Source organism: Chiloscyllium punctatum, chromosome 30 (assembly GCF_047496795.1).
Source record: "Chiloscyllium punctatum isolate Juve2018m chromosome 30, sChiPun1.3, whole genome shotgun sequence".
Taxonomy (NCBI): domain Eukaryota; kingdom Metazoa; phylum Chordata; class Chondrichthyes; order Orectolobiformes; family Hemiscylliidae; genus Chiloscyllium; species Chiloscyllium punctatum.
In genome coordinates, this window is record NC_092768.1 from 28953246 (window position 1) to 28969187 (window position 15942).

Here is a 15942-nt window from a genome sequence, read left to right on the forward strand (position 1 = left end):
GTGTGTGTGTGTGTGTGTGTGCGCGCATCTCTATACCTGGTTGTGTGTGTGTGTGCGCGTCTCTATACCTGTGTGTGTGTGTCTCTATACCTGTGTGTTTGCGCTTCTCTATACCTGTGTGTGTGTGTGAGCGTCTCTATGCCTGTGTGTGTGTGTGTGTGTGTGTGTCTCTATGCCTGTGTGTGTGTGTCTCTATACCTGTGTGTGTGTGTGTGTGTGTGTGTGTGTGTGTGTGCGCGTCTCTAAACCTGTGTGTGTGTGTGTATGTGTGTGTGTCTCTATACCTGTGTGTGTGTGTGTGTGTGTGCGCGCATCTCTATACCTGGTTGTGTGTGTGTGTGCGCGTCTCTATACCTGTGTGTGTGTGTCTCTATACCTGTGTGTTTGCGCTTCTCTATACCTGTGTGTGTGTGTGAGCGTCTCTATGCCTGTGTGTGTGTGTGTGTGTGTGTGTCTCTATGCCTGTGTGTGTGTGTCTCTATACCTGTGTGTGTGTGTGTGTGCGCATCTCTATACCTGTGTGTGTGTGAGCGTCTCTATGCCTGTTTGTGTGTGTGTGTGTCTCTCTCTCTCTTTCTCTCTCTTCCCCAGCCTCCTCCCCACCCCCCCCACTCCCCCCCCCCCCACCGGCCTTTCTCAGTCTCCATTTGTAGGTTTGCCTATGTGGGCATCTACCTGTGTCTGACTGTGCGTGTTGGCTTGTGTTTCTCTCTGTGAGTATCTTGTGACTCTGAGGATATCTGTCCCTATTTGCCTGTCCCGGTATGCCTTTGTCTGACTGTTTATATCTGCCTGTGCTTATCAGTGTCTGTGCTTGTACATCTGTCTATGTCTGTCTGTGCATTTAGACCTGTGTGTTTTTATCTGTCTGTCTGCATGCTTTTCTGTCTGCGCTCAGGTGCGTTTATCTATATTTGTGTGTGTCTGTATAAGTTACCGTCCGTAAATAAAGTGTGTTGTGTTTGAGTGGTTTTGCACACCAATGTGTTACTGTACAATGTGGTCAAATCCCTGGTGTGTGGAAACAAAGACATTTTTAGGTAGAAAGTTAATTACCTGTGTTGAAGTAATGCTGGTTTAGCAGGAGCCCTCCCTCGCTGTCTTTAGGAATGGTGCTGTGTGCTGAGAGGGAAGGAGGGTCCTGGGTTTAAGATCATATCCAAAAGACGATCAGTTCTTTACTGCTTAACTGCTAAATCTCCAGCCTGAAACCGTCATTTTCCTGTTGAGCCACGACTTCATCATGTTGAACATCTCTGAAAGAAACTTGCCCCCCCCCCACCCCGGTGCTGTGTTTGTTCCTGAAGCTGTTTATCCTTCCCTTGGTGAGGGTCCAAAACCACACTCAGCATCTCAGCCGCATTTACGGTCTAACACAATCATTGTGTGATCTCCTGGCTTCTGTCTGCACTCCCCTGTCAATGTGAGCTCTCAGGTTTGGGTTGTTTTTTTCAAATCTTGGTTCAGGTCCGGACCTGCTACACCAGGAACGTTTCCCTTCCTCACCAAGTTGAGAATCTATCCGTGCAGTTGGCACAGGGCTGCTAGAGTCATTTGTAGCACAGCAGGCCATTCAGCCCTTCAAGTCCATCCCACGCCAATGACATTGAGTCATACAGCGCGGAAACAGATCCTTCAGTTCGGGTGTAAGCTCCCAACCCGAAATGTTGACTCTCCTGCTCCTCTGCCTGTGCCTTCCCCCCCCCCCCCCCCCCCCGACTCTGACTTCCAGCATCTGCAGTCCTTCCTATCCCCTTCAGTCCAACCGAGCAGCTTTCCCACATTGAACTAGTCCCGTTTGCCTGCGTTTGACCCATATGCGTGTGTGTGAATACTTCTTAATTATTCATTCATCGGATGTGTGCGTCCCGACTGCTAACCCCTTGTTGGCCCAGGACAAGGTGGTAGGGAGCTGTCCGTATGCACCCGGTGCTGTGGTAGGAAGGGGTTTCCGAGACTTTGTCCCAGCGACAGTGAAGGAATACAGAATCCCTACAGTGTGGGAAAAGGCCCTTCGGCCCAACAAGTCCACACCGACCCTCCACACCATCCCCCTAGCCTATGACTCGACATTCACCCCTGACTAATACACCTAACCTACACACCCCTGAACACTATGGGGCAATTAAGCACAGCCAATTCACCCTAACCTGCACATCCTTGGACTGAGGGAGGAAACCCACGCAGACACGGGGAGAATGTGCAGACTCCACAGAGATCGAGACTGGAATCGAACCCGGGTCCCTGGCGCTGTGAGGTAGCAGCGCTAACCAGTGAGCCACCATACCACCCCAACAACAATATATTTCCAAGTCAGGATATTGAGTGGCCTGGAGGGGGATTTGCAGGTGATAGTGGTGTTCCCATGTATGTGCTATCCTTATCCCTCAGGGCAGCAGAGGCCACGGGGCTAGAACCTACTGTTGGGGGGTCTTGGTGAGTCACTGCAGTGCACCTTGTAGGTGATGAACACTCTTTCCATCGTGCAGTGTCGGTAGATGGAGTGAACGTTTCAAATTCATTCAAGCGTGGGGTGGCAAGGCCTGCATTTGTTTGTCCGCCCCAGTCACCTGAGTAGCTTGCTCGGCTAGTTTAAAGTCAATCACGTTCCTGTCAGTCAGGAGTCACATGTAGGCCACAGCACATAAGGATATGAGTGAACGAACCAACAGCACCAAAACTGAGGCTAGCTTTATAAAAGTATCCATTGAGTTTGAACACTTGTCTCTGGGGATATCAGACCCAAGGACCTCGAGATTGCCAGCTCAGTGATGTTATCACAATACCACTGCTTCTGCCTAAGTGAATATTGAAGGTGGTAGGTGTAGTGCCAGTCAGCTGGACTGCTTTGTCCTGGATGGTGTCAAGATTAGTCGAGTGTTGTTGGAGCTGCCCCCATCTATTCGATCACATTCCTGACTTGTGTCTTGCGGGCAGGTTTTGAGGAGTCGGGAGTTGAGTTGATTACTGCAGTATTCCCAGCCTCTGGCCTGCCCTCGGTGAGACCTTGGCTGATCTGCCACAGGCCTCCACTCCTGTCTCTCGCCAGCCACCAACGCTCAGATTTGCGAAAATCTATTTCCCCTTTCAACACTAACAGTGATATGGCCTCCACATCTCTCAGGGAGAAGATATTCCTTTTCACCTCCATTTTAAATGAGTGTTCCCTGAGCGAGTTTTGAGAAGATTTGTCACTCAGGTTGAGGTTCTGGATGGAGGTTTGCTCGCTGAGCTGGAAGGTTCGTTTTCAGATGTTTCGTCACCATACTGGGTAACATCATCAGTGAGCCTCCGGATGAAGCACTGGTGGTATGTCCTTGGGTTGGTGACATAATGTCCTGTGGTGATGTCATTTCCTGTTCTTTTTCTCAGGTGGGGTAGTAAATGGGATCCAAGTCAATGTGTTTGCTGATAGAGTTCCCGTAGGAATGCCATAGGAATCCCGTAACTGTGCCCCTTAATTCGAGACAGTCCCCACCCCACCCAATGGTGCAGCCATCTTCTCTGCATCTTTTCTGTCCTCAGAATCTTGTAGGCTTCAATCAGATCACCCTATGAATGAATGAAGGCAATAACTTATTTAGCTGTTCTCGATGTGTCAACCCCCCTCATCCCCAACAGCCTCTGGTGCCAGTATATCTTTTCCACTGAAAGATGAGGGACCAAGCGTGTACACAGCACTCCAGGTTTGGCCTCATCAACATATTATACAGTTGTAGACGACACTTCTTGTCCCCGAGCAACCGAGGACAGAATTCCATTTGCCTTCTTTAATTAACCAGTCCGGAACAGTATCTGTTTACCATCAGCATGACTGTCCAACAGATACCACAGCTCAGTCACATCGCCCTCGCATGTTTGTCACATGCCCAAAGGCATATTGTCAGGACCTCTGTCAGTCGTACACACCCTGTTCTTAGGGGGCAGCACGATGGCTCAGTGGTTAGCGCTGCTGCCTCACAGCGCCAGGGTCCTGGGTTCGATCCCAGCCTCGGGCAACTGTCTGTGTGGGGTTTGCACATTCTCCCCCGCGTCTGGGTGGGTTCCCTCCCACAGCCCCGAAGATCCACAGGCCGGGTGAATTGGGAGAAAGTGAGGACTGCAGGTGCTGGAGATCAGAGTCGAGAGTGTGACGCTGGAAAAGCGCAGCAGGTCAGGCAGCATCTGAGGAGCCCTTCATCAGGAATGAGTCCCAGGAAGGCTTATCCCCGAAATGTTGATTCTCCTGCTCCTCAGATGCAGCCTGACTTGCTGTGCTTTTCCAGCACCACACTCTCGAGGTTAGGGTGAACTAGCCCTGCTAAATTGCCCCTTAGTGTCCAGGGATTTCTAGGTTAGGCACATTAGTCAGGGGTAAATATAGAATAATAGGGTAGGCGGAATGGGTCTGGGTGGGCTACTCTTCGGGGGTTGGTGTGGACAGGGGGCCTGTTTCCACACTGTAGGGATACTATGAATATACACTCACCTGAGTGACCTTTCCATCATTCCTGTTCATAAATCCACAAGGAATTGAATTCCGTCCTGTCAGAGATGCCCCAGCCTGACTCTTGTGTGGCGTAAATGTTACTTGCCAGTTTGCCAGCCCAAGTCTGAACAGTGTCCAGGTCTTGCTGCATTTGGGTACGGGCTGCTTCAGTACCTGAGGAGTTGAGAATGTTGCTGAGCAGCTGTGCAATCATTGACGAACATCCCCACCTCGGACCTTATGGTGGAGCAATGGGCATTGAGCAAGGAGCTGAGGATGGCTGGCCCTTGGACACTAACCTGAGGAGCTCCTGCAGAGCTGTCCTGGAGCTGAGATAACTGACCTCCAACAACCACAGCCATCTTCCTATGTGCTAGAACCGGTGGGGAGTTTGTGTGTGTGTGTGTGTGTGTGTGTGTGAGAGAGAGTCTGTGTGTATGTGTGTCTGTGTGTGTGTGTCTGTGTGTGAGAGAGTCTGTGTGTCTGTGTGTGTGTGAGAGAGTCTGTGTGTATGTGTGTCTGTGTGTGTGTGTGTGTGTGAGAGAGAGTCTGTGTGTATGTGTGTCTGTGTGTGTGTGTCTGTGTGTGAGAGAGTCTGTGTGTCTGTGTGTCTGTGTGTGTGTGTCTGTGTGTGAGAGAGTCTGTGTGTATGTGTGTCTGTGTGTCTGTGTCTGTGTGTCTGTGTGTGTGTGAGAGAGTCTGTGTGTATGTGTGTGTGTGAGACTGTGTGTGTGTGTCTGTGTGTGTGTGAGAGAGTATGTGTGTGTGTGTCTGTGTGTGTGTGTGTGAGAGTCTGTGTGTGTCTGTGTGTGTGTGTGTGTGTCTGTGTGTGTGTGTGTGTGTCTGTGTGTATGTGTGTGTGTGAGACTGTGTGTGTGTGTCTGTGTGTGTGTGAGAGAGTATGTGTGTGTGTGTCTGTGTGTGTGTGTGTGAGAGTCTGTGTGTGTCTGTGTGTGTGTGTGTGTGTGTGTGTCTGTGTGTATGTGAGAGAGTCTGTGTGTATGTGTGTTTGTGTGTGTTAATGCTCATAGCTTTAGATCTTTCAAACAAGTGAACATCAGTTTGATGTTTCCGCGGCCTGATAACTTTTCCTGAGTGTCTCAGTATTTTCCAATTCAACACGTTCTGTACTTATGTATTCCTCCTCTCCTCTAGGGTCATGTGGTGTTCGATGCCAGCGGATCTCGGATGGCCTGGACAATGGTGGAGCAATTGCAAGGTGTACTTCTTCTGGTGCTGCAGCTGTGTGTGTGTGTGTGTGTGTGTGTGTGTCTGTGTGTCTGTGTGTCTTTGTGGCTCTGTACGTGTCTGTGTGCACGTGTGCACGTGTGTATATGTGTGTATGTGTGTGCGTGCGTCTGTGTGGCTCTGTGTGTTTGTCTGTGTCAATGTGTGTGTTTAGTGTGGCTGTGTGTGTGTTTGTGTCAATGTGTGTGTGTGTGTGTGTGACTGTGTGTGTGTGTTTGTCTGTGTCTGTGGCTGTGTGTGTGAGTGTGTGTCTCTGTGTGTATATGTCTGTGTCTGTGTGTGTGGCTCTATGTGTGTTTGTGTCAGTATGTGTGCCTGTGTGTGGGTGTGTGTGTGAGAGTGTGTCTCTGTGTGTATATATCGGTGTGTGTGTGTGTGTGTGGCTCTGTGTGTGTTTGTCTGTGTCAGTGTGTGTCTGTGGCTGTGTGTGTGTTTGTGTCAATGTGTGTGTGTGTCTGTGTGCGTGTGTGTGTCTGTGTGTCTCTGTGTGTGTGTCTGTGTCTGTGTATGTCTGTGTGTGCATCTGTGTGTGTGTCTGTGTGTGTATGTCTGTGTGTGTGTGGCGGGTTGTGTGTGTTTGGGGGAGGAGGGGGGGAAGGCGATAGGAGATATAATCCCTTCCACTGGGAACAGGCTGCCCAGTGTCCGACTGTGAATGGAAGAGCTATGGGTGAATTTTGTTCGTGATTTTGAGCTGTGGCCACTGAACAGTTGGCCAATTTTATCTTGAATGGCTCAGTAACCAAATGATTTGCCCTTTCCCCCACAGACGCTAAATACGTGAAGATTGGTTACTACGACAGCACAAACGACAACATGTCTTTCTTTGGCACTGACCGTTGGTTTGGTGAGTCACTCTGTCCCATGACTCACATTCACAGCCTGAGTCCCAATGTTCAGTTGTAGGAAGCTGGGCGGCACACAATTGGACCCTACCCTTGGTTTATTATTCATCATGAGTTACTTACTCAGAGGTGGAAGAAGAATTCCATTAGCAGTGTGTTCCTCTGTTGACTGAAAGTCAGAAGCTCATTGGACTAAATTCAATGTCAGTATATTTGGCACAACATCGACCATTTAGCAATCATGGTGCAATACTGAAGGCGTGCTGCACTGTCAGAGGGTCAGTACTGAGGGAGTGCCGCACTGTCAGAGGGTCAGTACTGAGGGAGTGCCGCACTGTCAGAGGGTCAGTACTGAGGGAGTGCCACACTGTCAGAGGGTCAGTACTGAGGGAGTGCTGCACTGTCGGAGAGTAGTACTGAGGGAGTGCTGCACTGTCAGAGGGTCAGTACTGAGGGAGTGCTGCACTGCCAGAGGGTCAGTACTGAGGGAGTGCTGCACTGCCAGAGGGTCAGTGCTGAGGGAGTGCTGCACTGTCACAGGGTCAGTACTGAGGGTGTGCCGCACTGTCAGAGGGTCAGTACTGAGGGAGTGCCGCACTGTCGGAGAGTAGTACTGAGGGAGTGCTGCACTGTCAGAGGGTCAGCACTGGGGAGAGGACTTTAAACTAATTAGAGATGGGGGCAGGGTTCTGGGGAAGGGATATTTAAACTTATAAATCAAACAAAAGATGGTAAAGTGTTGCAGGAAAGTTATTTAGGTAACGATGCCCAGACTGGTTTAGGAACGTACAGAGTGTCCAAACATAGAAATCTCAGCAACACATAGGCAGGAAGGGTTGTGGGACACGTGAACGAATAAGTACAATAACAGTAAATGATCTCGGATCAGGAGGTGTGATAGTAAGAAATAACGAGGAGACTAGGACACTAGTGGGAGGAGTCTATAAGGCCCCTGACATTAACTACGTTGTAGGACAGGGAATCAATCAGGAAATAAGAAGGGCATATAAAACAAGGCAGTACATTAATCACGAGTGGCTTTAACCTTCATTGGAGTTTGGGAAAGTCAAATTGACAGAGTGGGGAGAATTTATAGAGCATGAAACAGAAAACACTCTGGGATGCTGGAAACCTGAAATAAAGACTGGCTAATGTTAGGGTTTAAAACAGCCGGGCAGTTAACGTGTTGAGTCCAGCGTGACTTCTCTTCAGAACCGGGTTCCGAAAACAGGTCACACGGAAAAGTCGAACATAAACTCTTGCTTCAGTCTCCACAGATGTGACCAGACCTGCTGAGTTTCTCCAACATGTTCTGTTTTTAATTCATGCGCTGTTTTTGGGACAGGTTCCTGGAGAAATATGTTTTGGATCCAACCCAGGCCATCAGGCTGTTTTGGGTTTGGTAATGCATGATGTGGGAGGGTTTAATAAATTACCTCAGAGACAGAGAGAGAAAATCCCTAGTAAACAATGTCCATACCACAGTACAAAGGAATGAGGGGGTTAATTAAAATGGATGGGAAGGGGGACTTGCAGCAAAGATTATCAGGGACAGATGCTTAAGAAATAGTTTGTGACACATCGCAGTGAGAAAGCAAGCTTTCAGGGAGGTTTTTGAGCCAACTATGGTTGACCAGGAAAATGAAAGATACCATCAACATTGCAAGAAAACCCATAAAAGTGTCAAAGATTGGTGGTAAACCGGAGGGCTGACAGAAGTTTTAAAAACCAGCAAAAGACGATCAAAAAATAATAACGAGAAGAAGTCATCTTTGAGGATGAACTGGCAATTATCGTCAAGGTTATCAGCAAGAGCTTCTTTAATTACATATAAAGAAAGATTGAATGGAAGTGAACAAAGGTCCCTTCAAGAATGAGGCTGGAGGCAGAATAATAGGGAAACGAGGAAATGGCAGAGAGACTGAAGAAATCCTTTGCATTAGTGTTCATGGTGGCATTCCAAGAAATCCAAAAGAATAAGGAAGGAAAGAAAGAGAGGGAATTGAGATGACAACTATCGCTAGAGAACAGGTACATGGGGACGAATAGGGCCAAGAGGTTATATGTGCCCTGGACCTGATGGGGTATATCCTCAGATGTTAAAGGAAGTACCTGCAGAGATAGGGGATGCACTAGTGGTCATCTTCCAAGACTCCTTAGATTCTAGAGAAGTGCAAGAAGGTTGCCAATGTTACACCTCGAGTTAAAAAGGGAAGAAGAAAACTTGAAAGGGTTCAGAAAAGATTTACAAGGATGTTGCCAGGGTTGGAGGACTTCAGCTACAGGGAGAGGCTGAACAGGCTGGGGCTATTTTCCCTGGAGCGTCGGAGGCTGAGGGGTGACCTTATAGAGGTTTACAAAATTATGAGGGGCATGGATAGGATAAATAGACAAAGTCTTTTCCCTGGGGTGGGGGAGTCCAGAACTAGAGGGCATAGGTTTAGGGTGAGAGGGAAAAGATATAAAAGAGACCTAAGGGGCGACTTTTTAACACAGAGGGTGGTACGTGTATGGAATGAGCTGCCAGAGGAAGTGGTGGAGGCTGGTACAGTTGCAACATTTAAGAGGCATCTGGATGGGTATATGAATAGGAAGGGTTTAGAGGGATATGGGCTGGGTGCTGGCAGGTGGGACTAGATTGGGTTGGGATATCTGGTCGGCATGGACGGTTGGACCAAAGGGTGTGTTTCCATGCTGTACATCCCAATGATTCTATGATAACTACAGGCTAATTTGCTTCATATCTGTTCTTGAGAATTGTGAGAGTCTATAATAAACAGCAAACCATTTAGATGTGCTGAATAAGATCAAACAGAGTCAGCATATCTTCACAAAAGCAGGGGATTTATGCCTGGCAAATGTATTCACATTCTTTCGAAGAGATCTCGAGCAGGATAGCTGAAGGGGATGTAATGTATTTGGATTTTCAGAAGGTATTTGATAAGGGACCACAGGGTTAGGCTACATAACAAGAGCCCATGATGTTACATATTACCACAGATGGAAGATTGGCTCACCAATGGAAAACAGACAGTCAGGATAAAGATGGTAGTTTCAGGTTGGTAACCTGTAACTAGAGGAGTGCAGCAAGGGTTAGTTCCGGGGTCACAATTATTTATTATATATTAATGACTTGGGTGAAGAAAGTGAACAGTCCGTCACCATGTTCGCAGATGACACAGAAACAGGCAGGAATGCAAGTGGTGAAGATGGCACACTGAGAGTCTGCAGAGGGATGTAGACAGGGTAAGGAAGTGGGCAAAGACTTGGTGAATGGAATGGAATGTGGGGAAATGTGTAGTTTTGACAAGAAGATTAGAGGAAACGGGTATTATTTAAATGGAGAATGGCTACATAAAGCTGCAACATAAAGCTGGGCTTGTATACCCTTGAGTTTAGAAGACTGAGAGGGGATCTGTTTGAGATGAATAAGATTATTAAAGGATTGGACACTCTGGAGGCAGGAAACATGTTTCCGCTGATAGGTGAGTCCCGAACCAGAGGACACAGCTTAAAAATACGGGGTAGACCATTTAGGACAGAGATGAGGAGAAACTTCTTCACCCAGAGAGTGGTGGCTGTGTGGAATGCTCTGCCCCAGAGGGCAGTGGAGGCCCAGTCTCTGGATTCATTTAAGAAAGAGTTGGATAGATCTCTCAAGGATAGTGGAATCAAGGGTTATGGAGATAAGGCTGGAACAGGATACTGATTGGGAATGATCAGCCATGATCATATTGAATGGTGGTGCAGGCTCGAAGGGCAGAATGGCCTACTCCTGCACCTATTGTCTATTGTAAACACAGAGGGATTTGGGAGTCCTCACATTCAAATTACAAAAAAAAAGCTCACACACAAATTTAACAGGGAGATTGTTACTCTCTGTTTCAAAGGCTTTAAAGATAGGGTGGTCTTACTAAACTGTACAAGGCACTATTAAACCACACCTAGAATACTGTGAAATGTTTTGGGCCCCTTATCGAAGATGTGCTGGCATTCCAGAAAAACCTCACTAGGTTGATACCATGTCTCAAGGGACTGTCTAATGAGGAGAGGCTGGGTAGGTTGAGTCTGTATTCATTGGAGGTGAGAAGATTGAGAGGAGATCTTATTGAAACATACAAGATTCCTCGGGGACTTGACAAGGTAGATGTGGAAAGATTGTTTCCCCTCATGGGAGAATCTGAGACCAGAAGGGATCATCTCAGAGTAAGGAGCTGTGCAACACCTTTAAGGCAGAGTCATAGGGATGTACAGCACAGAAACAGACCCTTCGGCCCAACCCGTCCATGCCGACCAGATATCCCAACCCAATCTAGTCCCACCTGCCAGCACCCGGCCCATATCCCTCCAAACCCTTCCTATTCATATACACATCCAAATGCCTTTTTAATGTTGCAATTGTGCCAGCCTCCACCACTTCCTCTGGCAGCTCATTCCATACACGTACCACCCTCTGTGTGAAAAAGTCGCCCCTTAGGTCTCTTTTATATCGTTCCCCTCTCACCCTAAACCTATACCCTCTAGTTCTGGACTCCCCAACCCCAGGGAAAAGACTTTGCCTATTTACCCTATCCATGCCCCTCATAATTTTGTAAACCTCTATAAGGTCACCCCTCAGCCTCTGACGCTCCAGGGAAAATAGCCCCAGCCTGTTCAGCCTCTCCCTGTAGCTCAAACCCTCCAACCCTGGCAACATCCTTGTAAATCTTTTCTGAACCCTTTCAAGTTTCGCAGCATCTTTCCGATAGGAAGGAGACCAGAATTGCACGCAATATTCCAACAGTGGCCTAACCAATGTCCTGTACAGCCACAACATGACCTCCCAACTCCTGTACTCAATACTCTGACCAATAAAGGAAAGCATACCAAACACTTTCTTCACTATCCTATCTACCTGCAACTCCACTTTCAAGGAGATATGAACCTGCACTCCAAGGTCTCTTTGTTCAGCAACACTCCCTAGGACCTTACAATTAAGTGTATAAGTCCTGCAAAGATTTGCTTTCCCAAAATGCAGCACCTCACATTTATCTGAATTAAAACTCCAGATTAACAACAATTAATTCTCTCAGAGGGCAGTGAATCTGTGGAATTATTGACTACAAAGGCTGGTTCGTTGTGTACATTCAAGGCTGGAATAGATTTTTAATTGGTAAGGGAAGTAAGGGTTATGGAGGAGAGGTAGGAAATTGAAATTGTGGATTATCAGATCGTTGAATGGCAGAGCAGACTAGTTGGGCTGGATATCCTACTTCTGCACCAACATCCTGTGGTCTTAGCGTGGCCATATAAATGCAAAATGAGGTATTTGTCAAGAAGAAGGAGGCAGTAGATCTTATTAAATGAAAGCAAGGTTTAGTGAGTTGCAGCTGCAAGTAAATGAGGAGAGAAGGAGTCACGGGACAGTACGTGAATCGCAGCAGTTTGTGCTCACAGCTTGAGCCGGCTGGGTAGAAATTAATCACATTAGTCATGCAGTGTCGCAAGTGAAAAAAAGACAGAGAGAAAAGTGATGAAAATACAGCCACAGTGTGAAGCGAACTGGAAAAGGAACAGCCGCTCTCAGAAAAAAGAGATTACCTGCATCAGGAGACCAGACACTGCCTGCATCAAGAGACCAGACACTGCCTGTATCAGGAGACCAGACACTGCCTGCATCAGGAGACCAAGACACTGCCTGCATCAGGAGACCAAGACACTGCCTGCATCAGGAGACTAGATGGTCCCTGCACCAGGAGACCAGACAGTCCCTGCACCAGGAGACCAGACACTGCCTGCATCAGGAGACCAAGACACTGCCTGCATCAGGAGACCAAGACACTGCCTGCATCAGGAGACCAGACGGTCCTGCACCAAGAGACCAGACACTGCCTGCATCAGGAGACCAGACAGTCCCTGCATCAGGAGACCAGACACTGCCTGCATCAGGAGACCAGACAGTCCCTGCACCAAGAGACCAGACACTGCCTGCATTAGGAGACCAGACACTGCCTGCATCAGGAGACCAGATGGTCCCTGCACCAGGAGACCAGACACTGCCTGCATCAGGAGACCAAGACACTGCCTGCATCAGGAGACCAGACAGTCCCTGCACCAAGAGACCAGACACTGCCTGCATCAGGAGACCAGACGGTCCCTGCACCAAGAGACCAGACACTGCCTGCATCAGGAGACCAAGACACTGCCTGCATCAGGAGACCAGACGGTCCCTGCACCAAGAGACCAGACACTGCCTGCATCAGGAGACCAGACACTGCCTGCATCAGGAGACCAGACGGTCCCTGCACCAGGAGACCAGACACTGCCTGCATCAGGAGACCAGACAGTCCCTGCACCAGGAGACCAGACACTGCCTGCACCAGGAGACCAGACGGTCCCTGCACCAGGAGACCAGATGGTTCCTGCATCAGGAGACCAGACGGTCCCTGCACCAGGAGACCAGACGGTCCCTGCACCAGGAGACTAGACAGTCCCTGCACCAGGAGACCAGGCACTGCCTGCACCAGGAGACCAGATGGTCCCTGCACCAGGAGACCAAGACAGTGCCTGCATAAGGAGACCAGATGGTCCCTGCATCAGGAGACCAGACACCTCCTGCATCAGGAGACCAGACACTGCCTGCATCAGGAGACCAGACACCTCCTGCATCAGGAGACCAAACACTGCCAGCACCAGGAGACCAAGATACTGCCTGCATCAGGAGACCAGACAGTCCCTGCATTAGGAGACCAGACACTGCCTGCATCAGGAGACCAGATGGTCCCTGCATCAGGAGACCAGACACTGCCTGCACCAGGAGACCAGATGGTCCCTGCACCAGGAGACCAGGCACTGCCTGCATCAGGAGACCAGACACTGCTTGCACCAGGAGACCAGACGGTCCCTGCATCAGGAGACCAGATGGTCCCTGCATCAGGAGACCAGACACTGCCTGCACCAGGAGACCAGGCACTGCCTGCATCAGGAGACCAGACGGTCCCTGCATCAGGAGACCAGACGGTCCCTGCATCAGGAGACCAGACAGTCCCTGCAACAGGAGACCAGACGGTCCCTGCAACAGGAGACCAGACGGTCCCTGCATCTGGAGACCAGACGGCCCCTGCATCTGGAGACCAGACACTGCCTGCATCAGGAGACCAGGCACTGCCTGCACCAGGAAACCAGACAGTCCCTGTATCAGGAGTCCAGACAGTGCTTGCACCAGGAGACCAGACGGTCCCTGTATCAGGAGACCAGACAGTGCTTGCACCAGGAGACCAGACGGTCCCTGTATCAGGAGACCAGCCACTGTCTGCACCAGGAGACCAGACGGTCCCTGTATCAGGAGACCAGCCACTGCCTGCACCAGGAGACCAGACGGTCCCTGCACCAGGAGACCAGACGGTCCCTGCACCAGGAGACCAGACACTGTCTGCACCAGGAGACCAGACACTGTCTGCACCAGGAGACCAGACGGTCCCTGTATCAGGAGACCAGACGGTCCCTGTATCACGAGACCAGACGGTCCCTGCACCAGGAGACCAGACACTGTCTGCATCAGGAGACCAGATGGTCCCTGCACCAGGAGACCAGACACTGCCTGCACCAGGAGACCAGACACTGTCTGCACCAGGAGACCAGACACTGCCTGCACCAGGAGACCAGACACTGCCTGCACCAGGAGACCAGACACTGCCTGCACCAGGAGACCAGACACTGCCTGCACCAGGAGACCAGACACTGCCTGCACCAGGAGACCAGACACTGCCTGCATCAGGAGACCAGATGATCCCAGCACCAGGAGACCAGACACTGTCTGCACCAGGAGACTAGACACTGCCTGCACCAGGAGACCAGATGATCCCTGCACCAGGAGACCAGACACTGTCTGCACCAGGAGACCAGACACTGCCTGCACCAGGAGACCAGATGATCCCTGCACCAGGAGACCAGACACTGTCTGCACCAGGAGACCAGACACTGCCTGCACCAGGAGACCAGATGATCCCTGCACCAGGAGACCAGACGATCCCTGCACCAGGAGACCAGACGATCCCTGCACCAGGAGACCAGACACTGCCTGCACCAGGAGACCAGACACTGCCTGCACCAGGAGACCAGACACTGCCTGCACCAGGAGACCAGACAGTCCCTGTATCAGGAGATCAGAGGAAATCAGAGGGATCAGATCCAATATTGCTCTAACTCTAATAAAGGGGATGAGTAAATATTTAACAAAGAGAATGAATTGCAGGGTCCTTATACAAAGATGTGGCTGCTGCGGAAGTCTCGAAGTGTTGTTGATCTGATGTTGTAGCTGTACAAAGCCACATGTATATTAAAGCATTGAGGTAAAAACAATAACTGCAGATGCTGGAGAGCAAATACTGGATTAGTGGTGCTGGAAGAGCACAGCAGTTCAGGCAGATTTCGCTGCTCCTCGGATACTGCCTGAACTGCTGTGCTCTTCCAGCACCACTAATCCAGTATTAAAGCATTGAGTCCAGTGTACAGCTGCCACACTGAGGGACTCCCACCCCCAGATGGCATATTTCGAAATGCTGTGGGTTTAAGAAATGGGAGGGTTTGTCAGGATCCCTTCCTGGCTTTCCTGACCCTGGTAATATTCTCTCATTTCCACTGGCAGGGGGTCAGGAATGTACCAGTACCATCTGTTGGCTTCCCGCTGAGACTGAGGATCCAGCTACAATAGTATATCAAAACTTCACTGACAGAATGACTTGCATTTGTATAGCACCTATCGTGGCCTGTGCACTAGATGGCCTTAGGATCAATGTAGTAGTCACTAGAATAATGAGGATTAATATGGTGGAATCCCAACAGTGTGGAAGCAGGCCATTCAGCCCTTCGGCCCCACACTGCCCCTCCGAAGTGCATCCCACCCCAGCCTTCCCTGCATTTCCCATGGCCAATCCCCTTAACCTGCACATTGTCGGACTGTGGAGACAGGAAGGACTGAAGGTGCCAGGGTCAATGGATGTGAAGCTGGAAGTGTACGGCAGGTCATACAGCGTCCGAGGAGCAGGAAGGTCAATGTTTCCAAAGCCCTTCGGGAGGCAACACACAGGGAGAACGTGCAAAACCCACTCACACAGTTGACCAAGGGTGGGATCGAACCGGGGTCCCCAGCACCGTGAGGCAGCAGTGCTAACCACTGAGCCACTGTGCCACCACCATGGCATCACGTGCACAAGCCTGAACTAGATCTGCAATTGGTATTCGATATTCAAGTTTGAGAGTCGAGAGTTTCACAGAGCTCCTAAGATCGAGGCTAACAAGGTAAAGCAGCAGAGTCAGAGTAAGGACAGTCTAGCTCAGTGACAGAGTCTTGAGAGAGAGAGAGAGAGAGAGAGAGAGAGTGGACTGAATCCCAAACAGCAG

At 49.7% G+C, this 15942-nt stretch overlaps 1 protein-coding gene across 1 annotated transcript in view; it reads left to right on the plus strand.

Moving 5' to 3' along the window:
• Positions 1 to 15942, plus strand: part of gabbr1b (gamma-aminobutyric acid (GABA) B receptor, 1b) — a 232337-nt gene that overhangs the window by 95410 nt on the left and 120985 nt on the right. The window contains 2 exon segments of the mRNA XM_072550149.1: positions 5624 to 5687; positions 6486 to 6563. Of these exon segments, the coding sequence (XP_072406250.1) occupies positions 5624 to 5687; positions 6486 to 6563 (142 nt within the window).